The 22,578-nt window shown below is 41.1% G+C and overlaps 3 protein-coding genes across 7 annotated transcripts; 2 read left to right on the top strand and 1 right to left on the bottom strand.

Moving 5' to 3' along the window:
• Positions 1-712: 712 nt before the first annotated feature.
• Positions 713-10,908, top strand: LOC115740605 (golgin candidate 1). 4 transcript variants are annotated; one of them, XM_048277357.1, is made up of 21 exons: positions 713-1,019; positions 2,240-2,314; positions 3,059-3,108; positions 3,203-3,835; positions 3,934-3,996; positions 4,668-4,745; positions 4,832-5,035; positions 5,921-5,977; positions 6,247-6,321; positions 6,398-6,469; positions 6,626-6,688; positions 6,797-6,903; positions 7,675-7,750; positions 7,935-8,003; positions 9,162-9,209; positions 9,291-9,386; positions 9,505-9,581; positions 9,724-9,769; positions 9,852-9,928; positions 10,034-10,078; positions 10,328-10,908. In XM_048277357.1, exons 1-20 carry the CDS (start codon positions 992-994, stop codon positions 10,053-10,055), a joined length of 2,016 nt encoding a protein of 671 aa, XP_048133314.1. In that variant the 5' UTR covers positions 713-991; the 3' UTR covers positions 10,056-10,078; positions 10,328-10,908. The 4 variants fall into 4 exon arrangements, with proteins under 4 accessions (XP_048133314.1, XP_048133313.1, XP_030529978.1 ...); XM_048277356.1 differs by having other exon boundaries at positions 714-1,019; positions 9,852-9,950; XM_030674118.2 differs by having other exon boundaries at positions 715-1,019; positions 6,797-6,895; positions 7,675-7,746; positions 9,852-9,950.
• Positions 10,909-12,141: 1,233 nt separating this feature from the next.
• Positions 12,142-17,215, top strand: LOC115740607 (NADP-dependent malic enzyme). Its single transcript, XM_030674119.2, has 19 exons — positions 12,142-12,492; positions 13,286-13,406; positions 13,517-13,591; positions 13,816-13,967; positions 14,052-14,157; positions 14,256-14,321; positions 14,511-14,606; positions 14,683-14,754; positions 14,847-14,930; positions 15,010-15,108; positions 15,368-15,415; positions 15,516-15,569; positions 15,655-15,753; positions 15,855-15,944; positions 16,029-16,106; positions 16,252-16,326; positions 16,426-16,516; positions 16,678-16,806; positions 16,908-17,215. The coding sequence occupies exons 1-19, from the start codon at positions 12,347-12,349 to the stop codon at positions 16,994-16,996; spliced, it is 1,770 nt and encodes a 589-aa protein (XP_030529979.1). The 5' UTR covers positions 12,142-12,346; the 3' UTR covers positions 16,997-17,215.
• A 222-nt stretch (positions 17,216-17,437) lies between these two features.
• LOC115740738 (2-oxoglutarate-Fe(II) type oxidoreductase hxnY-like) lies at positions 17,438-22,005 on the bottom strand. Of its 2 annotated transcripts, none has more exons than XM_030674319.2 (11): positions 21,812-22,005; positions 21,517-21,712; positions 20,948-21,049; positions 20,805-20,856; positions 20,585-20,706; positions 20,403-20,503; positions 20,250-20,308; positions 19,664-19,720; positions 19,026-19,071; positions 18,416-18,495; positions 17,438-17,807 (listed from the first exon to the last, which is right to left on the bottom strand). In XM_030674319.2, the coding sequence occupies exons 1-11, from the start codon at positions 21,920-21,922 to the stop codon at positions 17,717-17,719; spliced, it is 1,017 nt and encodes a 338-aa protein (XP_030530179.1). In that variant the 5' UTR covers positions 21,923-22,005; the 3' UTR covers positions 17,438-17,716. The 2 variants fall into 2 exon arrangements, with proteins under 2 accessions (XP_030530179.1, XP_030530180.1); XM_030674320.2 differs by having other exon boundaries at positions 20,948-21,046.
• Between the last annotated feature and the right edge of the window lie 573 nt (positions 22,006-22,578).

Raw genomic sequence — 22,578 nt, 5'->3', positions numbered from 1 at the left:
TGTTTTTCGGCCACAGCCTCCGCTAATTCTCCAAATAGATTCTTCGAATGTTTGGCCGTATAGATAAGTACAAGGAATTACAAACCTTTTTTTTTTTGGTCGAATTTTCATGTCGCCTTTGTCGACGTATAATTCATTAACGACATGAAAATGTCACGTATGATTATCTAACATGGATTATGGATAGAAGGCTGACAGTATTAGAATTGGAATAAAAGTTAAAGTTGAGGATTTTTTATAAGATAATTTTTTTTTTTTGAATATAATCGGGATAGATGATAAAGTCGAGAGCTGTTTTTGGGTATTAGGTCGATAGAATTGAGATAAAAGTAAAAGTTGGGAGTTTAAATTTTTGGATACAATTTTGACAGATGCTAAAGTTAGTATTTTTTTTTTTTTTGGTATTAGGACTGTATATAAATACATGTATATATATGTGTGTATATCTATTTACGAAATTCAGTATCTTCTCATTTCCAATCATTTTGCGTGAAGCCCAAACTGGGAAGGCCCATGGACTTGATGCCGACGCCGCAACCACCAGGCCCACTAATATCAGTTGTAACCGCAGTTTACCCGCCAACAGAATACTGCCACGTTGCTCTTGTTCTACGTGGAAGTGTCCAACTGGTGGAAAAAACTGTTGTTTGACGGCCCCGACCGCACTGGATAACTGAGAAGCCAGCCTCCCCCTCTCCCTGCGCCATTTTGCTTGTGGCACACCTCCTTCAATAACTACCGAGAAGAAGCAAATTTTCTGGGCGCAGAAGAAGAAGAGCGCATGCGAGCAGAGCTCAAATCGAAGCTGCCAAATTCTATTCTCTGGATTCAATCCACTTCCGCGCCCTCAGGCCGAACCGAGTCCGATCCTCAGCTGATTCGATTCCGAGTCCTTTGCTCGAATTCGTCGCTGCGTCGATCGGCGTTCATGGAAGCCCCATTGCTCGATCGCTGAAGCGCAGTCGTCCGCCGCTAATCGGTGTGCCCGCCAATGGCTTCCTGGCTCAAAGCGGCCGAAGGTGCGCATCGAAATCTCTCTTATCTTTATTCAGCTGTTGGATTCGTCGTTTGCGTGCGTTTTCGGCTGCTCGGACGTTCATAACATCCGATCCAAGGCTTTTTGTTAGTGTCATTCTCGCTTGAGTAGAACGTCGTTTGGTGCTTCAGTGTGCTTTGAGGGAGGTGGAGTTACTTTTGGCCGTTCCTGATGTGTGGGCAATAGGCATCATGCCTCAAATTGTTCTCTATCAGGAATTGTTTAAGATTGTTCCAATTGATGATCAACATCGAAAGAAACTGCCAATCTATGTTTGGTTTGGTGAAAGCAGGCGGAGAGTTGGGTTGCTGTGAGCTGTGTAATTCGAACTATTTGTGACGTGCTTATTGACATGACCCTTGGTATGCTAATCCAAATTGTCCTTACATTTGATTGTCATTCAGGATCAAACAAGTGATTTGAAATGGTCCAACATTAACTGGTAGTATTCACCGATCTTTCTTTCACATTTTCTGACGGAAGTGGATTTTCACTGAAAGAGCTCCCAGTCTAATATCTTAACTTGGAATTTGCCAATAAATTTACCGCTGGATGAGATAACATGAGTTTGCACCTGTTGCACTGCCCAAAAGCACGAGTTGGTGATCTACTTTTGTGTCTCTCATCATCAGAAAGATTTCTATCTTCCTAAAGTATTTACATGAGGTTCCTTTCTTTCAAACTCTGCCTTGAAATTTTCGCTAAGTGTGTGACTTCTTGAGTTCAATAGCACCTCATGAAGCTAGATGTCTCTAGCCTTCCGACACAACAAAAATCTAATCAGACTTCAGACAGGGGAGGCTCATTATAGGCTTGGAAGCAATGTTGAAAGCTCTTTTGTTCTCTCTTAGCTTCGCTGTAGAATGGTTGTTACAAATCATTAGGTGGAAGATCGCTGTTTACAATTATATCAATCATGGAGTTCACACTATCGAATTGTTCTATCCATGCCTGTATTACATGTAAATGCTCAAGTTCTTTTCATGAAACTAGAGAGGACTTGTTGAAGAAATTGGATTAGGTTCCTTTTCACTATTCTTGTGTCTAGAGATTACCCAATTCGAACTTTTTCTTGCCACTTGCCATAAAGGGTGGTAAAGACTCCACATATACTAGCAGGATAGTGAAGCCTGGCATTCTTTTGAGTGCTTTAAGCTTATCAATAAAAATGGGTACTGAAAATTGTGGATTCTTTTTGTACAGATTTGTTTGAAGTTGTTGATCGAAGGGCAAAGCTGGTCGTTAATGATTTGGCAGAAGAGCAGAAGAGTTCGCCAGGTGAATCATCAGTGGTTTCATTGGATGTATTTTTCTCATACTTCAATAGTTGAATGCGTGCTATTAGGTTTCGATCCTGTAGTTGTTATCTACCTGTAATTGTGGTTGGGTGACTGCCATTTGCTTAGAAGTTAGAACATATGCATTTCAATCCGTGTGTCTGGAGCCAACTTCCCTTCCCCAGTATAATTAGCCCTTTGCAGGTCACTTGCTTCGGTGATTCTACAATTCATGAGGGCTTTTCATGAAAGATAAGCTTAAGTAGTTTGGGACTTCTGGAGGGGTAGGATTGACACAGCAGATGCATAGATTTACTTTCTCTGGAAATGCTTTTGAAGTTCGAGATTTCCCTAATTGCTAAGAGAGTCTGAAGAGGAATGAAGCAAACTCATCTCATCTGATATTTCAGAGGATTTGAAGCTAAATTTCATGTTTGAGTAGAATATTTTTTCTTAAAGTTACCACTCAAGCGGCTGAATATGGACTGGTAAAGACTTTTCATGTGAATTTTTCCTTGCTGTATATGCAAGAAAACAGTCATGTTCTAATGAGTAAGTACCAGAAGTTTAAGATGCCACTGGTAAGTGTAATTTCTACCAACATGTCTAGGTGATGAACCAGGGCCAGATGCTATGAAATAAGCACTCTCTTGAGTTCATAGTATGAATTATGAAGGTCCCTTTTTGCTAAATGTTAAGTTTGTGTGTCTAGTTAATTATCTGCTTTCCTTTTGAAAATGTGAAGCTTCTAATGGGCAAGGATCTCAAGCCAAGAGGACAAAGCAGCAGAAGAAGGTAATTTGCCTTCTGTCTCTGTTCCTGGAGTAGTACCCTTTCATTCAGGAAAAACAACTTAGAGCACATTTTGGTGCATGCGTGCTCTTGGCAGGTTGTTAAACGTCCTTCTACAACTGAATCTCCCAGAGAAATTGATACTGCAGAGGAGCATGTTAATGTCCGGGCTCCACAGATAGATGCCAAACCTGACGGAGACACCTCTTCTGGTTCAGTTGAAAATGAGGGGAGCCATTTGCATAAGTCGATATCTTTAGACAATGAACATTTGACTGACCTAAGCAAAGAAAAACCTGTTGAAGGCAATGCAACGCCTCCAGAGAAGCAGGCAAACAACATGATCAACCATGATCTGCATACTGATGAAGTTCCAGCAGCTGAACCAATTGCTGAGACTCCTGTGTCAAGTCTAAGCAGTGATCTTGTCAATGAAAATGCTAAAGATGCCCGTGACGAGAGTTCTGCCTCACCCCTGCCTACTAAAGTCGTTGAGGTTGCCGATGAAGATCGCTCGGTTGATGCATGCAAAAATATTGAAGTAGAAGTTGCAATTGCTCCTACAAAAGTTGAACAGGAAAGATCTCAATCTGCAGCCAACGAAGTTCCCAGTAGAAATGGAGGTGAAATGAAACACACTGATCAAATTGTCGGATCTTCACCCAAGGGAGAGAAGGACTCAGAGCATAAAGAGCAAGCTTCAACGAAATTGCAGGAGCAGCTTGATGAGGCAAACTAGTTATAATTCAGCGAGCAGATTGTCCGTAATCCCTTAAGTTCTTAATATTTGTGACTTCTTGTTAATTAGTCCATTTGGTTGCTGTGCAGGCTCATGGTCTTCTCAAAACTGCAACTTCCACTGGTCAGTCTAAAGAGGCCAGGTTAGCTAGGGTAAGTTCTAATCTTAGGATAGTCATCTCAGACTAGACATATGATGTGGTTGTTGTGATACTTTGCTTCAGGCAATCATATGATTATGTAAGTTGTACTTGCAACTGATATTATTTTTCGTAAAGGTTTTAGTGACAAAAGAAGAATAAATATAGTTTTGATAATATATGACATTTTTCGGCATGGTGGATATTAAATTTGTGGACGTTTCCTTTTGCTCATTTCTCTTGTCATTTGGCATCCATTTGACGGAATTGTAGTAGAACTAGTACAGTTTTGATAATATAGACGTTTTGCTAAGGAGACAGACTTAATTGCTGAATCTTTTTTCTTGTACTGCTCCAGTGGACCTAGTACAGCTATATTATGTTTAACCTCTTGAGTCACTGTAAAAAGAGGCTTTCAAAACTGTAAATGATAGATCCTCAGAAATTCTGATTACAGACCTCAATTAAATTGAGACAGAGCTTTAAGTTGGGACACAAGTCAGCTTTTCACTCAAGACCCTTCAGATGGATTTATTCGTCTATGAAAAGGGGATGGTCCCCAAATAGTTACTGGATCACAAGCCATCTTTTCAGTCAAGACTATTTCAGAAGGATTTATTTTACAATAAAAATACTAAGATGCTACCCAAGCAGTAACTCTGTGATGCTTACTTGATTGTCCAGGTTTGTACTGGACTTCAATCCCGTCTTCAGGAATACAAATTGGAAAACCAACAGCTCGAGGAACTTCTTACTTCAGAGGTAATTTTAAGTTGCTATGAAGCAATTCCTCCTGAAGGTTATAATGATGTTGAGCAACTAAAGTGGAAGCGTAACTTAATGTCTAGAGAGAACTCAGCAAATCGTACGAGGCTCACATAAAGCAGCTCCAGCAAGATCTATCAGCAGCTAAAAATGAAGCCACAAGAGTAGAGTCAAGTTTGGCTGAAGCCCTCACAGCAAAAAACTCTGAAATCGAAGCACTTCTCAAATCCGTAGATTCCCTGAAGACACAACTTGCTCTATCTGAAGGAAATTTGGCTTCACTGCAGGTTCAAGACATCTTTAGCAATTATAATTTATATCAGCTTGCTGTCTCTCATTCTTCTGCAAAGTTTTGGCAATCATTAAGAAGGCTTTAGTTTGTGCTTAAGAAGCATTTTGGTGTCTGCTGTGATCATTCTCATTTTTCTGATAATGTTGTTTGTAGTGCAATGTAGCTTGTCTTTTCCTTTCCTGCGATTATTTGCGTTATGCACCTTGTGTTGATTGCGGTCCCTCAGTTTGAATCTTAATCTTGGTTCACTGATGCATCGACTCTTTTATACACTGGAACATGGCTGACTGGTTGTCTCCCAGTCATTCTCGTCCCCAGAGGAAGGGATATTTTCAGTTCAAGAGGGAAAATCTCCGTGATTTGATTCCAGAGGCAGTATCGTAAAGTCCTGTATATTAAATGTGACTTCCCGTGGGATACTGTAAATGATCTGGAGAAATGATTGTGTACATTTAGATTCCAAGCTCATACTTTTTACAACATCCTGTTGTTCTACAGTCCTTGTGAAGGAATATTAGAGAATTAGGCTAAGGCTGAGCAAGAACTTTTAGTAATATTCTTGGTAAATTTTTCTAGTTTTCTCTGGCTTTGAACAGACTTTCTTGACTCCACCAGATTTCATTTTTTCTGCAGTCATGTTAAGTTCCTTCTGGAAACATTCACGTTTATCTTAAGAAATGCTGGGTTGATCTGTCTGACATGATTTCTTATAATACTTAACATGAATGTAATTGGAGTAATGATAAAGTTTTAGTTAATCAGCTTCTCTGATTATATTGCATTAGAATTCAGCTATAATTTGTGACTGCCCCATATGCCTTATCGTGAACTTCTCAATGCTATCTATTACTTTAATTGTTTTTACTCTTCCTCTTACCAGGTGAATATGGAATCTATTATGAGAAATCGAGAATTGACTGAGACGAGGATGATGCAAGTAAGTCGGCCCTCTTGTTTCTCACCTTTTCTACTTCGAACTGGAAAAGATAATAGTTAGTCATGGAAGGACTTGTGTGGACTCGAGAGCATGGGCGCATGTTAATTGCTTTGATTATTAGTGTTGAAGTTGTTGTCCCACATCAGTTGTGAATGGGTCCTGTATGCTCTTTATATTCATGTGGTCTTCCTCCACCTATCAGCTTAAGCTTTTGGGTTGGGCTTTCTAACAATTAGATTCTCTTGAGTAAGCATGCAAGTCTTTTATAGGCCATCCGTGAGGAGCTGGCTTCTGCAGAAAGGAGGGCAGAAGAAGAGCATGCAGCACATAATGCTAGCAAAAAGGTTTGAACCGGATTTGTTTGCTTTCCTTATGTCTCGCTAATTCCTTTATTAAATGGAAAATAACTTTTATTTATAGGCTGCCCGGGAAAGGGAAGTAGAATTAGAACACAGAGCTGTCGAGGCCTCCACAGCACTTGCGAGAATTCAGGTAATGTGAGGACTCAGATTTTTTACCTTCTCTATATTATCGTCGGTGGTTCAATGCAGTGGCAGTCTCTAAAATCTCCAGACACGGGTTTTCTGCCTTGAAATGAGTGTGAAGCAATGCTAACTTATTGCATGCCATATTTGCTTGATTGTTCAGCGGACCATAGATGAGAGGACTGCAAGGATAGCTGAGCTTGAGCAGCAAAAGGCGCTTCTGGAGGTATGATTAATGTTCAACCTGCTTGTGTCCTCTTTCATCCTGGACACTTGGTTTGTATGAGAGTTAAATGCAGCTTTAGCTTACACTTTGTCAGCTTGAATACATTAGGTTGAAAATTCATCCTTAAATCAAGAATTGCACGATATGGAAGCACGTGTTCGACGTGAACAAAAGAAGTCTCCAGAAGAGACAAATAAACTGATTCAGGTACAAATGTGATTCGTGCTTTTCTGTGGTAGTCTTTTGAATTATCAACTCTTTCACGCAAGGACATGCCCTATGAAAAAATGCAGATCAGAATAAATTTATATGCAGTTGGAATGTATATTCTTCGCTTTAGTAGATTTAATCAACGAGGAATTGCTTATATTTTATTAATATTGGCTTGGTTTTTGTCTACTTGTTGAATGCATAAGTTACATCCCGAGTTTTGCACATTATTCTATGCCATCAATAGTGGCTTCTCATTCACATGCCATATGAGCCTAGTTATTGATGGACTTCGTGAGGACCACCACTGATGAAACGACTTATTTTCTGTAAAATCCACTGCCCTGTTAAGGTGCACAATTGTAATAGTTTTGCCTATTCTTAAGGGTCCTTGTATACCCTTTTAGAATGACCTGATCTTCATTGTGCGATCTCCAGCATGGTTGGTGCTGATTGGAGGTGTATCTCAGAGGTCAATTTGAAGAAAAAAAATCCGCCCATTTTTCATGAATGACTTTTCCTGATAAGGAACATGAATCATCTACAGATTGGCTTTGTTATTTTTGAATAGGTGCTTTAGACACGAATGTATGTAGCCCGGAAATTCATTGCAGTTTCTATGTAGATTATGCTTCTTTGAACTTCTGCCCATGCCATTCTTACCTAGACATGTAGCTGGAGATGAAAATTGGTAATGGAATCCTAATCTGTGTAGATTTTGCTTGTTTTAATGACTCCCATACATTCATGTAAAACCTTAATTTATGAAGATGCAGGCGTGGCAGGAAGAAGTTGCATCTGCTCGTCAAGGCCAGAGAGATGCGGAGAACAAGGTTTCCACTATGGAGGCAGGTGTTCTTTGCCCCTTGCTTCTCTCTTTTCTTATAAAAGAGAACTGGGAAGACTTTTACTGTCAATTTTGCTGTTATTGGAATCTCTAACATAGATTTTAGAGCTTGTAACTGCAGTTCAATGTATTTGACCAATTTGCATGCGTAATTTCCACTTAATACCCTGACTCTTGTTTTATTTATAGGCTGAATTGCAAAAGATGAAGGTTGAATTGGCTGCCATGAGGAGGGATGCTGAGCACTATTCTCGTCAGGTGATCCTTAATCTAATGTCTGTAAATTGTGGTGGCATTCTTCTTATCTTTTTCCATACCTGTGAAATAGAGCTCAAGTTTCCCAATAGCACATTTGATGGGGAGGCTATTTGGTTCATGTGTTACCTTCATGCAGCGTATGTTTCTTCAGTTGGAGACCAAATAATGAAAACTGATAGGAACCGCAAGCTAACTCTGTATGTGGCTCATGCCAAGTGTCCAGTGACCCCCGACTTTATGAGTAAAATAGCACGGCATCCAAATTTCTACTTGCACTGCTACTTGCTTGATCAAACCTGATATTTCAAGAGTTTGTTGGACAGTATGGTCCAGCGGCAAGTATTCCGCCTGGGGAGTGCTTTTGCAAGAATGAAACTCATAGGAATTGACGGGTGCCCGCACAAGCGGTGGAGCGAACCTAAAAAAGGTTAAAGGCCCAGCAGAAATTACTTATTTTTTGAGATGGCGGAAGTAAATATTGGTGTGGAAGAATGTTAAGGTGATGAAAACGTGAATCTATGGTCATACGGGGTAAAGTTGTAACTTCTAATTGGCAGTAGGTTTGGGTTGATGGTGGTCTAAAACCAAGCAAATTGTTTGATTCTCTTACTTGAACTGGCATTATTGTAAAATTTATAATTAGTTTGCTTATCTATCCTCATTGTGGTTGACATTGGAAGCAAATGGCAACAGTCCATGGGATCTGAAAGGGAAAATAATCCGATAAATGAGGTCTAAACCATCACCTTCTCAAATTCAGAGATTGATGTGATTTAAAATACATATAATACTGCAGTTCTGATTAGCTCATAAGTCATACCTTTTCTCTCAATTGACATTTGTTTCACATGTAGTTTTGCAGGTCATATTGGACGTTATGCCTTTCTCTTAATTATCTCTTAGAACCATCATTTACTTCACCAAATCTTTCCTTAAAGTTATCCACCTGCCATTGTTCCTTGACGATTTCCGCCTATCTTACTGATGATTACTTAATGTTGCTGAGATAAGCTGAAATAGCTCTTAAAAATTTCCTTTAACAAGTTTTCTTGTCTTTGCTTGATTTGTTGATTTTGCCTGAATGTCTTGTCCCATCTTATGTAATTATTGCTCTGCTGTTGGTAAATAGTTTTTTCTTGGTTTGCTTCTTTCTTGCAGGAGCATACAGAGCTTGAGAAGCGGTATCGTGAGCTCACTGATCTATTGGTAGACTGAACTCTTAGTTTGAAATTGTCTGGTTACTAAGTACAACACACATGTATGATGTCTTGTTCATTGTTATGACAGTACTACAAGCAAACACAACTTGAAGCCATGGCTAGTGAAAAGGCTGCGGCAGAATTTCAATTGGAAAAGGAACTGACACGTACTCAAGAAGCACAGGTGGGATGTATGGTTTATGTCTTCTAATTGACAGGGTACCTGTACTTCGAATATTCATAGAGCCTATAACATCAATGTCCTTTTCTTTTTTTTTGTTCTGAACTGTTTGATTGATCAGGCAGAGGCAGAAAGAAATAGGGTCTCACGCAGAGCTTCATCGTCCTGGGAAGAGGACTCTGAAATGAAGGCTCTTGAGTATGTTGATTCGTCATGTTTTTCTTATGAAGTTGGCAATATGATTGTGGTCATTGTTAGAGAGAGAGAGTACCTTACACAGTGTTATACTCCACTTAGGAACAAGTTTAATTTGATTTGCTCCTAATACTTTAATCTGCAGGCCTCTCCCCTTGCATCACCGTCATATGGTTGGGGCAAGCGTACAAGTGATTCCTCTCACTTTTATCCAACTTTTCTCCTTTTTGGTTTCTTTTTTTTTTCTGAATTGCTTTAACATGTCCAATGCAGTTGCAAAAGGCAGCTAAATTGTTAGATTCCGGCGCTGCAAGGGCAACTAGATTTCTTTGGAGATATCCAACAGCCCGTTTGCTCCTACTTTTTTACCTGGTAACCACTTGACTTACACGGATGCATGATGGCAACAGTTTTGGTAGATAGTTTTTCTCACGATAGCATTTGTAATTTTGCAGGTATTTGTACATCTTTTCTTGATGTATCTTCTGCATCACCTTCAGGTACTTATATTTGGCCAGTTCTAATAAGCATGTATTTTTATTAACTGATTGGATCAGATATTTTGCAGACTCTTTGTTCTTCTAATTTAGATGATCGGATGAATGATGAGATAAGAGTTCAAAGTGAGAAACCATGCTAGATAGATCTTAGGATGAGAATGTGGACAAACAAGCTACATCAATTTCCCCATATACTAGATCTGCCCAATCCTGCAACTTCATTGTTTCTTTATTTTGCCTTTTTAACAGGAACAAGCAGACAAATTTTCTGCCAGTGAAGTCGCAGAGTCTATGGGACTTGCTAACCCTATGTTACCGTGATTGTCGGGACTTGTCAGTGCAAAAGCTCATGTGGGGAAAGGTCCTCAAGCTCGATCTATCTTCTTTATCCTTTACATACTTAGAGTGGCTTGAAAGAAGGTTTGGACAGTAAGTGTCCACCCAGACTCCAGAACGAGTCAGGTGATCGAGAAGCCTTGTTGGAGGACAAGCCCTTCACACTCTAACTTAATCATTGGTCCAGCATTCTTTGAAGTCAGTCATATTCCTTGAAATGCAAATATCGTTTTTTCGATCGCTCCACCAGAAATGAAGTATTTTCATTGTCTGAACTGAACAGGGCCAGGTCTCTAATTCCAGTCATCTAAGTTTTTTATTTTTTACTGACCCCTTATTTTACTTTGAACTTACTGGTGGGTCGTGATTCATCTTTGTTTTATCTGCACTATGTGACTTGACAGTGATATAGTGTGTACATATAAGGTGGTAGAAAAATTTTCTTCAGGAAGTAAATGAACACGATTGTGGAATGGGATGCGAACCTTAGATTGTTAATTTGACCCATCATCGTCATTATCATCTCCTTGAATAAATGTCGCTTTTGCAGATGAATGTCTTGCATCCTCTGACTGCATGTGTTGTAAGGAATGATGGGTCCTCCAATCGATCACAATATATTTTTGTCCTGGCTTTTGCTTTGTTGTTGTTGGTGCTGGTGGCCTAGAGTCAATTTGCTGAGCGCCGATGCTAGTCATAATCTTGGTTTTGAACTCAGTTTTTTAGCATATTTGAGTTTTGCTGAGTTGTGGAAAGGGACTGAAAGGAGGATCTCAGTTACGAGGAAGCAGCCCGCTTTGGGAACTTCTTCAGAGTGTCATGGGGCGTCAAATCGTGAATTATTATCTTGGTAATTATCTGTGGTTGGTTCTTGTCCGTCCAGTGGGATAGAAGTTGGTAATCAACTAAGGGTGTGTTTTCGGACCAAAAAAAAAAAAAAAAAAAACTAAGGGTGTGTTTTGTTTTGCAAAAAATTGAATAATTTAAAAAATATATGTTTAAATACATCGCTTGTATCATTTTAAATAATTAATCTATTAAATATATTTTCATTATTCATATGAATTTATGTCAAATATAGCCACAGCAAATTAATCACCACCGCCAGCAAATAGACCACATTGTCATGAGAGTTGGGTGCCGCCGCCGCCACCGCCAACTCTGCAAGCAAAGCGACAGTAGTATACCACCACTATCACCAAGGCTGGTGCTTCCTATCAGCCTTGGCTGTCGTGTCATCACAAATATCGAGCGTGGCTGCAGCCGCTAGACGACCGCCCACCAGCGCCACACACACACACACTCTCTCTCTCTCTCAAACGTTAACGTTACTGCAGGGCACGTCCCTCGTCACGCCGTCGCTCGATGATATAAAGAAACGAAGATTCCCCGTATAAGTAAGCAAGCCAAAACAGGGGAAGGTCGAGCTTTTTCCCAATTAGGAAACATCCGTACGAACAAAGGTAATGACACGTGGCCATCTTCTTCCCCCACAACATCTGTCCTTTTGGTCAGCCGCGATGATCTGCATGACTTTAATTAGAATCCTCGATCGTGATCTCAACAGTTCTAACGTCAGTTACTGCTCCGATCCGACGGCGATAGAGTGTGCAGATATTTTATAAAAAGCATGTCCGTTTTCCGACTTTTTGTCCGATTCGGACTTTTTGCAAATGCGATCATCGTCGTCGTCACTATGATTGTTACTGTATTGGCTGTCAAGAGAGCCGAGGCAACGTGTTCGCAGCACAGTCGTCGCCCAGAAACTATTGATCCGTAGCTTTTTCTAGTGCACACTGAGAGCATCTCGGACTCGGTGACGGTTTCTCTGGTTTTTCTTCTTGGTCCCAGTCGGTGTCGTTTGACCTTTGAGCTTTGAAGAAGTAAAGGAGGAGGAGGAGGAGGAGGAGGAGGGAGGTTTTCACGTCGGAGATGGAGAGCACGATGAAGGATCTGAGACATGGAGCGACCGTGTTGGACCCCAAGGGCACCGTCGGAGGCGGCGTCGAGGACGCGTACGGCGAGGATCGCGCCACCGAGGACCAGCTCGTCACTCCCTGGACCTTCTCCGTCGCCAGGTCAAACTCCTCCTTTGACCGATGATTGATCTTCGGCCTGTTAAGATTCTGGTTTCGTTTCTCAGCGTATCCGAGCTTCGGGTGTAGCTTCTGGTTTTTTAGATTTGCATAAGCTTCGGTTTCTGTTGCTCAATTTCAGGAGTCGATTTCCATCAGTCTATTCAGTTGTGTGTTCTGTTTTCGGTTTGAGTTTGTCTTGTCACGCAAGGCTGCTCCGATGCATTTTTGGTCCAACAGTTTCCGCTCGGTCAAGTCAACATAGGATCTCCAATTCTGTTAACGTCGGACATGGATGTCCTAAATTTTTAGGTGGTTAAGTCATTATCGAGATTTCGATGCGATGCTAAGAAAAGTAATGGATTCTTGGTTAATATGCAATTGACCGATACGATTTCAGAAGCGGATCCTTCTCCCACAGAACATAAGGATCTTCACATGCAGTCGCCCGTGTTCCCTCTCTCTGCATGTGCATATGATCATTTCGGACATATAGCTAATGTAAAAGTCTATGTTTGCCTACGACTACACTAATATATACAGCAGCTCTTCATGTTATTGTTGTCTATGAATGCTACAGTTGATTTTGCGTCGAACAACAAACTGTTGATTCTTTACCTCCAATCCAATGTAACGAAGATTGCCATGGTCAGAGTAAAATATCTGAAGATGGATGGTTACAGCTTTTATGCAGAAAATCAGTCGTTCAAGATCATAAAGATTTCTGATCGTTTCCGTCGTTTACTCTACACGATTTCCCGATCTGACTACTACTTTCTGTGGACGACTGATGCAGTGGGTACTCTTTGTTGAGAGATCCTCGCCATAACAAGGGGCTCGCTTTCACTGAGAAAGAGAGAGATGCCCACTACTTGTGTGGCCTGTTGCCTCCTACTGTTGCGCCTCAGCAACTTCAGGTTCGATAAGTGCAGCATCCTGAGTCTCCATCCCATTTCTGCACGCCTTAACTCCATGATTCTGTATAATTTGTCTGACTGTTCTGTTCATCATGAATTCGTAATAACAGGAGAAGAAACTGATGAAAAATCTTCGAGAATATCAAGTACCACTGCAGAAGTATATGGCCCTGATGGACCTGGAGGTATACTTTTTATATATGTTGTCGGGATCTACAGTTTTTCATTTGGTTCATTGTAGCAAAGTCAAAAGTGATGTGTTGAGTTTACTTCAATCATCTGAAGGAAGAAATATGGCAACAAACGACGAAGGAGACATTTTGTGCTCATAGAAGATCAAGACAAGAATGATTTTCTTCCCTATCTTTTTTATGTTTGGGTTTCAAATGCATCTGTTCTTTATATACAGGAGAGGAATGAACGGCTTTTCTACAAGCTTCTTATTGATAATGTCGAGGAGTTACTTCCAATTGTCTATACTCCGACCGTGGGCGAGGCATGCCAAAAATATGGAAGTATCTTCCGGCGACCTCAGGGTTTATATATAAGCTTAAAAGAGAAGTATGCACTGTTTCTATGAGCTTTGACTTGCCCCAAGTAAATGTAACTATGTCATAACCTACGAAATCTTGCTGGCTTTTCCAGGGGTAAAATTTTGGAAGTGTTGAAGAACTGGCCGGAGAGGAGTATCCAAGTTATAGTCGTGACTGATGGAGAGAGGATCTTAGGACTAGGCGATCTCGGGTGCCAGGTGAGTTTAAGCTTTTTTAGTTTCAAGGGACATGAAGATATGGACATACATCGTATGTGTGACAAGCTTTGGTTCCTGACCGAATAGAACTTTTCTAGGGTATGGGCATCCCTGTTGGGAAATTAGCGCTGTACACAGCTCTTGGAGGAGTTCGTCCTTCAGCAGTAAGTAATTTTGAATGGTGTATTTCTGCCAGCGTTTGTTGTTCCACTTCAAATTCCATTTCCGAAAGTTTATTTAAAAATTCAGAACATGGCCACATTCTACAGATCGAAAGTTTGGAATGAGGCATCTGTCTGTAGCTACAGATGCATGCATTACAAGATCTGATCTTATATTTACTTGTTTTCTAGTGCTTGCCGATAACAATAGATGTGGGAACAAACAATGAGGAGTTGTTACAAGATGAGTTTTACATTGGTCTCAGACAGAAAAGAGCAACTGGACAGGTTCCTTTACTTCTGTCATGTTTGTTAACCCTGCTATGCATTTGGCTTAATTGAGGTAGGTTTTGCAAATTTGCAGGAATATGCTGATTTTCTTAATGAGTTTATGACTGCTGTCAAGAAGAACTATGGAGAAAAAGTCCTTGTGCAGGTCAGGCGTTTACATTCTTGTCCCCACGGAGTTCTCCGAGCTGTTTCATATTTTTATCCGGTCCAGATTCATTGTTTTCCTGAAATCTGCAGTTTGAGGATTTTGCGAACCACAACGCCTTTGATCTGCTTGCGAAATATGGCACAACTCATCTCGTCTTCAATGACGATATACAGGTGTTTGCTTTTAACTACTCTCAATGACAGCATGCAGATCTATTCCTGAGCACTTATCTGTTTCCTTCTTATTTGGCAGGGAACAGCAGCTGTTGTGCTCGCAGGAGTTGTTGCTGCACTAAAATTACTAGGTGGCACCTTGGGAGATCACACTTTCTTGTTCCTTGGTGCTGGGGAGGTGAGTTAATTTTTGTTCACCACTTCCTCTTTCTTAGAGTCGTATTAGGAGATGGACCTGGACTCGCATTTTCATTTCGACTTGACTCATTTTATTGAAACAACGATGAATTTCCTTGCTAATTATGCTTTTTCTTGTCTCCCCCTTTACATCATTTGGTTAAGTTTAGGCGTCATTTTGATTATGCGCCAGGGATGTTCGTATTGGCTGTTCTTAACGTTGCTTCTTTGCTTGACTCAAACATGCTTGGCCAATGCAGGCTGGGACGGGCATAGCTGAGCTTATAGCTCTTGAGATGTCAAAGCAGGTAGTTGACTGATGGATTTATGCAGACTAGTGTTCTCCTAATTGTTACAAAGTTCAAGCTTACTTTAGCACTTTTAGTAGCTTTCATTGCTACATTGTAGGTAAAAGCTCCTGTGGAGGAGACTCGTAAGAAGATCTGGCTGGTCGACTCTAAGGTTAGCGTTCAGTTTGATACGACTCGGCTTTTCAATGGTGAATGAATACAACTTTGACATCATCCTTGTCAAAATGTTCTTGCAGGGATTGATTGTCGGTTCTAGGAAAGAATCGCTTCAACACTTTAAGAAGCCGTGGGCTCATGAACACGAACCTGTCAAGGATCTCTTAGGTGCTGTCAAGGTGCGAAAACATAAATACACGTTCTGTTCCTAAATGTTCATGGATTTTGACAGCTTTTCTCATTTTAGCTGCTAACTATGCATACTTGATTACCTCCTCAGGCAATCAAGCCGACAATTCTGATTGGATCCTCTGGAGTAGGAAAGACATTTACAAAGGAGGTCATTGAGGCACTGTGCTTCTTTAACGAGGTGAACTATTTTCTTTTGTTTTTTCGCAATCGCAGGTAGTTAATAATGTCCAAACTCTCACATCTCTGATGTAATTCGATGCAGAAACCTCTCATCATGGCTCTATCCAACCCAACATCTCAATCTGAGTGTACTGCTGAAGAAGCCTATACCTGGAGTAAGGTGATTCCAAATGGCATTTTCAATATTCATCATCTCTACGAGACACAAATTTAACATATGACTTAATGAAGCTGTCCACTCCAGATATGCGGTCATGTCCTTCCAGTTCTGCCATTCCTACTTACACACTGTTCTCAAATTGCAGGGTCGAGCAATATTTGCGAGCGGAAGTCCTTTCGATCCGGTGGAGTTCGAGGGCAAAGTCTTTGTCCCTGGCCAGGTTATCTTCCTTCTTTAGTGGCTTTCATAAGTTTACTCTTTGGCTTAGCCAATTAGTCGGTTGTCCAAGACTTAGATTCGGATTCATCTGTTGATATAGTCCAACAATGCTTACATATTCCCTGGATTTGGTCTCGGCGTGGTCATAAGTGGAGCGATCCGAGTCCATGACGAGATGCTTCTGGTTGCCTGTAAGTGCATTAACGTACCGATGATGTTGACACTTACATAGTTATAGTGCTTTTTTCTATTCCATCTTTGCCGCTTGTCGCTGCATATTTGTAAGTTTTGAAGTTACCTGCACGGTAGCACGTTCTCTAGCTCAGCCCCTCACCGTCGGTCTACGATACAGCGGAAGCATTGGCCAGGCAAGTGACGCAGGAGAACTTCGAGAAGGGACTGATTTACCCGCCGTTCTCCAATATTAGGAAAATCTCTGCTCACATAGCTGCGAAAGTCGCTGCCAAGGCATATGACCTAGGTGAGCCGCCCTTATATGTTCACCTTCTATTCCCTCTCTAGATGGGCGATTTGCCATCCTATCTTGCCATGATATCTGGGCTTACTGTTCTCGTTTAACAGGCTTGGCGTCACACCTTCCTCGGCCCGAGAATCTTGTCGAGTATGCCGAGAACTGCATGTACAGCCCAGTGTACCGAAACTATCGCTAGGGTAATCAAAGGTCTGCGACTGGTATGTGGTGGTAATGTCGGCCGCATTCTCGAGGTGCTTGTAACAAATAAATCTGTCAGCGAACTATTCTCCCCGCTTTCGGTATGCTAAGTCTCGCTTTGAGTGTTTTGTATATCCAGATTATAAATGCCTTCTGTTATCACGGGCACCACATCTTTCTACATACGAGTGCTTCAGTTTTGGAGCAGCTCTGTTCATCCATCTGGAAAGGTTTTCCCTACGCCCTTTTCCCTGTACCGGGTTCGAACCCCGCTCGTTGCCTCTGAGGGAAGTTCGGGATTCTTGCTTCTCTCGACTTGACTGGCTGTAGCTTTAGGAGTTCAAGAAACTATACCTAAATTAATCCTTCTCCGTCTTGCCATGAACTCCTGGAGTCTCCACAGTAAATGCTGCTTTAGGGGAAATGTCCAGATTTCAACAAGCAAAAGCCACGAGTTGTATCTCGCATGGCCAAAACGAAGGCAAAAATTACCGGGGCAATGGCATGCCTAAACCACCTTAGCGGCTCGCTATTAGTGATCCCCATAATTATTAGGACAGTAGTCGTTACATGAGAAAGATCAACAATGAATGGCGGAGGGATATAGAGATTAGGGGTTCGTGCCTTTGGCGCCTATATGAGACAATGAATGATAACTAATCCTATTTAGATCACCAACCAGTGCGGACTGCCAAGGCATCCACCTGATGACGCCCGCTCAAGTCTGTTCTGCTCTGTATGTACTCAAGTCGGTATGAGTATCGCTGTAGCGCTGGCTCAGGTAAGTCCCGCATTTGATAGGAGGAAACCTGGCAACAGAAATTAAGAGCACTTCTAGTCAGTTCAAGAGCCACAGCCGTCCACAAAAATACACCAAAGTACACCAGATTTGTGCCGCAATATCCCAAAAAAGGAAATAAGAACGGGCGAAACAAGGATTTGTCCCTTACCAAAAAAAAAAAAAAAAAAAAAAGGATTTGTCTACGATGCACATGCCGACTTATACAACATTAAGCAACAATGTGCCGATTAATCTTGCCCAGCGACTTACCGAACTGGCAGCCCCAACACTAGGACTTCAATCCGGATATGAATCACTTCGGAACTTATGGAGATTAGGGCATGTGTACGACATTGAGTTTCACATGAACAAAAACTTCTCATGGAGATCTATAGGTAATATATGGTGTGATTTGGAAACCATTTCCCAAAATAGGATGCATGGAATATTTCTATCCTGGAGTAGAAACGTACAAACCAAGAAAAAGCCCACTCTCACATGAATTATAGCACAAATTAACCACTAGCACTGACCAAATGGGCCATGCAATTGGTTAAGGTTAGAATCAAGAACATAAGTACTCAGTTATTATCAGCACAAGCGGGTTCTTATTAGGATCATAGTGTTCTGACTTACTTTGGAGGATTCTCGTCTGACTTGCAGGATGGCAGGCACTCCACAAGACAATCATGACTAGGTTCTACAAAATAAGCGATCTGCATAAAGAACAGAGTTATTAAGGAATGTATGACCCTTGATTTTCTAAAGCAGCAACTTATCTGCTCAACACCTTCCTCCCTCCTCCTCCCCCCCCCCCCCCAAAAAAAAAAAAAGAACACACGCACTCCAAAAAAAAAAAGGCAGCAGCAATCTTCTATTGCAGCAAAAAGTACAGCAGACTTCCAAGTAATGATGAAGAACGAATATGAAGTCAAAGAACATGGCTTTTACAAGGAAGTAATAATTGCTATATATAGGTTGAACAATGACAATGTGCTACTTTAAGTTGAGCTCAAACAGACTTATCAAAGTGCTAAAGAAACAGGATCTTCACCACTTATTTTTTCCTAATATGTGTGATTGCTCTCAGTGGGGGAAAGAGGTGAGTTGGTACTTGAAATTGGATTTACAAAATATTTGTAACTAGCTTATCCAAAAGTAGATAAACAGCAAGATTTACTCTCTGGAGGAAATTGTTAAATGCTTAAAGAGGCCTTCAGAGCCTGAGATAAGGCAGGAGATTTACGGAATATCTCTGCTGGCCATTTCCTAGTACTCTGTGCAATGTAGACCTGACAAAAGCAAAAGCAAAGTGCATCAGGAAAAGACATAAAACACATAAAAAGAACATAAAAAAGCAAGTTGAGGAAAGAGTTCTAAACATGTTCACTGGAGGAAATATGGCATGGCAATGAGATAAGAATTCCATAAAACCCAATCCTGTGGAGGTTTCTGGTGGGTCTTCATGCTCATTTCTTGAATTAAAATATGGTCATGAAATAAGCATTGAGCAAAAATAATGTTCTCAGAAGCTTTCCAGGTGGTCTTGAATCTGACTTGACTGCTGTCTTCACTTCCTCGAACACGGAGTAAGTTGGCGGAAAAAAAAAATGCCGGTGACAATTGCTTTAATCGGATCACAGACACATGAAATGACTTTTTAACTGAAAAGCAAGACTATCCAAACATTTGGGTCTCATAAAACTAGCTATTTCTGTAAAGCTGGCATTCGGGAGAAAACATGGCCAAAGATCAGGGCATAGCATTTTTTTCCTCAAGATCAACCTCTGTTTTAATCACCTAGCTCCTAGTAGTATACTTATGGCACACTTTAACATGCAAATGCATTTTCAGCTAACTTTAAAGCTGAGAGATGTTCCTTACTTGAAGATACAGTTGCTCCACCTCTCCAGCATATCACCAAGATTCACAATGAAAGCTCTGCCAGCAACAAACCAATGACAAAACTTATCATTTTTCAAAGAAATAGATAAGTTCTTTCTATGATCTCCTGTACCAGAACTTCTAGGTCAATTAACCTTATTGAGCTTAGCAAGCTCCAATTTCATGCAAAGAAGTTTCCTTTAAAAGAATGAACACCAATACAAGCAGGAAACCTTTGATTGATGGTTCATCAAGAACCATGTGATTCTACAAAATGAGTATATTGAGGTTTATTGGGGAATTTACATGACATCAAACCAATACCGTTACCTAATTTTACCGAGGCAAAAAGAACCTTTCATGAGATTATAGGCAATGTGGGCAAACACTTAAATTGCTTAGCATAAAAGATGAAGAGTTCATAGATATATGGCATGATGACGTATGATGTATACAGCCTGAAAATTTCCTAAATTTTTCACAGAAGAGGAATTGGATAAATCCAATGTATCATCAAGAGTATATAACTGACAAAATGGCACAACTCGAACCTTAATCTTTTTCAGCAGAGTTTACAATGACCTACCCTTTAACTGGTGCTACATATTCCCAAACACGAGGACTTGCATCCTTATCCTTGCATATCTACAAAACACAATAGGATCCACCGAAAGTAAGCACATGCAGTAGTTGGTGCACAAAAGATGATTAATATGATACGTTATAGCATGCTTCATACTTGTAGGCCTAACACATCATCTGTTGCCAACAGGGTAATTAAACCATAGTCTGAATGAGCTCCTGCTCCATACATTCCTCGTGAGGGATCAGAAACTTCTCCTGCATTACAATTGAGATGTCAGTATTACTTAGAAGAAACCTATCTTGTTTAGCAGCAGAGACTGTAAAATGAAATTTCACCTCCATAGTGTAGCAAGCGCAATGTGGCAATAGGCTTGCCAAGCATTTCTGGTTTATCAAAGAAATCAATTTCCAGATCAAGGGCAAGTGCTATGATCCTTGCCACTGACTTTGCTACCTCCCTAAATGAACATCAAACATTAGAAAAAAATAAGCAAGACAACAGAATAAAGAAAATGCAAAGTATATAGTGTGGGTAATATGACTTTGTAAGACTCACAATGCCTTCTGGTGATACTTCTCCATAGTTTCTCTCCATCCAGGCAATATTTCTAGCAAAGAAGGGAAGAAGAATATCTGTTGAAGCATAACTGCATGTGTGGAGAACCTAATAACCAATAGTCCATCCTATTGATTTCTCACCAGAAGCAGGCCAAACATTTGGCCCGTAAAAGGGTTTTTGCGCTTCAGGATCATCCTCAGGAACTTCCACACCAATATAATACCCCTCTTTGTAATCTCCTACTGACAAACAACAGAACATCAAAATTATCGATTATCATCTGCTGGAAAAATTCACCAATCGATGTGCAGGGACATGTTTTCTACAAGAACCACAAATACGATTTTGTTCACATGCTTTTGTTTAATCTCTGCTTTGAGTCGCGACTCGCATCCATCCGTGTTCTAATTCACTGAACAAGCTCTTTGAAAACGACTAGGCCTTTCTAGTTCTGAAAAGCTTGCATCTAGATTTTCTTGCTACTGATCTTCTCCCTATTAATTTTTCAGAAACAAGATTTCGGTGCCAGAAGCAGAATTCGCTATAACTGATTCTCTAACGCGCCTGAAGTATTCTTCCCATTACAGATTACAAACAGAAGCGCGCATGCATTACAGAGCGCGAACGCATGTGCATACCGACATTATACGTTATAGTCACGGCCGCACGCAGGGAAATATTAAACATATAGACGTTGGAGAGACCGAACCGTGGAGCTGGTTTCCAGTATCGAGGAGCTCGTCAAGCAGGGGAGTGTAGCCTCGATGCTTCTCGTTCCTCAGGACCTTCATCTTCTCGCCCACCGGCAGATTGAAAAACCGCTTGCTCTGCTCGAAAACCTCCTCCATGAACTCGCTGCTTATCCCATGGTTTATCACGTAGAAGAATCCACAATCCAAGCACGCCTGCGCACACCAAAGACGCCGAGCTCGGGATCAGTCGCGGAATCGAAACCGGCGTCGCCTCGGAAGAGCGCCGCGCGGCAATCTCAAAACGAGGAGGACCTGCTTGAGTAGAGCGACGGATTGGTGGACGTCGGAGCAGGAGAGGTCGATGCAGTTGAGGCTGGAGACCTTGGTGACCTCGAAGGCGCCATTGCCGCTCTGCTTCCCCATGGTTCGGAGCTTTTCGGATTAAAAGTTGTCTCTGCTGCTTCTTCGTCACAAAACCAGTCGGCGAAGGACTCGGGGTTCGAGTGGCCTCGTATTTATATAGCGGAAGGGAGACAGCGACGTCGTTTCTGGGTGGTTCTTCCCTGGGCGGAAATGAATAAAACGGTTGCGCTCGTGCCACCTGTGCTCCTCTGTTTTCCCAATATTTGAAATGATGCCATTTTTGGATGAGAAAATTATGCTATTTATCTCTTGGCAACGGAAAATGTTTTCTTTAAAATAATCATGAAAGATTGATGGTGATATGATAGTGGGGTAATACTTTCGTCCCATATTAAGAACTGGAAAGTACCCACGCTTTTCGAGGATTCCGCGCCGTGTCCGACACTCGACGAGCGTTCAACACTATTCGACATATGACCAACACATGGTCAAACAAGTGTCAGACATCGGACACGAGGTCAGCACTACGGACAAGTCAATGACACGTAAGTCCAGCATTCCATCGCCGGTCAATTTTAAACATCTTTAATAAATTAATGAATCAAAATGTAAATATACCAAAAATATATGAATCCACAATCTAGCCACCTCAAAATTATCATACCCAATTAGCCCTAGAAAAACCTCATCATGAATCTCTAATAAAAAAAGAAAAA

Source organism: Rhodamnia argentea, chromosome 4 (assembly GCF_020921035.1).
Source record: "Rhodamnia argentea isolate NSW1041297 chromosome 4, ASM2092103v1, whole genome shotgun sequence".
NCBI lineage: Eukaryota > Viridiplantae > Streptophyta > Magnoliopsida > Myrtales > Myrtaceae > Rhodamnia > Rhodamnia argentea.
This window is presented reverse-complemented; position numbering and strand designations above follow the sequence as displayed.

Coding starts and splice junctions, on each gene's coding strand:
- LOC115740738 (XM_030674319.2), bottom strand. CDS start 21,922: ATGGGGAAGCAGAGCGGCAATGGCGCCTTCGAGGTCACCAAGGTCTCC. Junction 20,309..20,402: donor ATGATGTGTTAGGCCTACAA/GTATGAAGCATG, acceptor TGTGTTTTGTAG/ATATGCAAGGATAAGGATGC. Junction 18,496..19,025: donor ATGGCCAGCAGAGATATTCC/GTAAATCTCCTG, acceptor TTCTTTATGCAG/ATCGCTTATTTTGTAGAACC.
- LOC115740607 (XM_030674119.2), top strand. CDS start 12,347: ATGGAGAGCACGATGAAGGATCTGAGACATGGAGCGACCGTGTTGGAC. Junction 14,755..14,846: donor GAGAAAAAGTCCTTGTGCAG/GTCAGGCGTTTA, acceptor TGAAATCTGCAG/TTTGAGGATTTTGCGAACCA. Junction 15,109..15,367: donor TGTTCCTTGGTGCTGGGGAG/GTGAGTTAATTT, acceptor TGGCCAATGCAG/GCTGGGACGGGCATAGCTGA.
- LOC115740605 (XM_048277356.1), top strand. CDS start 992: ATGGCTTCCTGGCTCAAAGCGGCCGAAG. Junction 4,746..4,831: donor AGGAACTTCTTACTTCAGAG/GTAATTTTAAGT, acceptor CTTAATGTCTAG/AGAGAACTCAGCAAATCGTA. Junction 6,470..6,625: donor CAGCACTTGCGAGAATTCAG/GTAATGTGAGGA, acceptor TTGATTGTTCAG/CGGACCATAGATGAGAGGAC.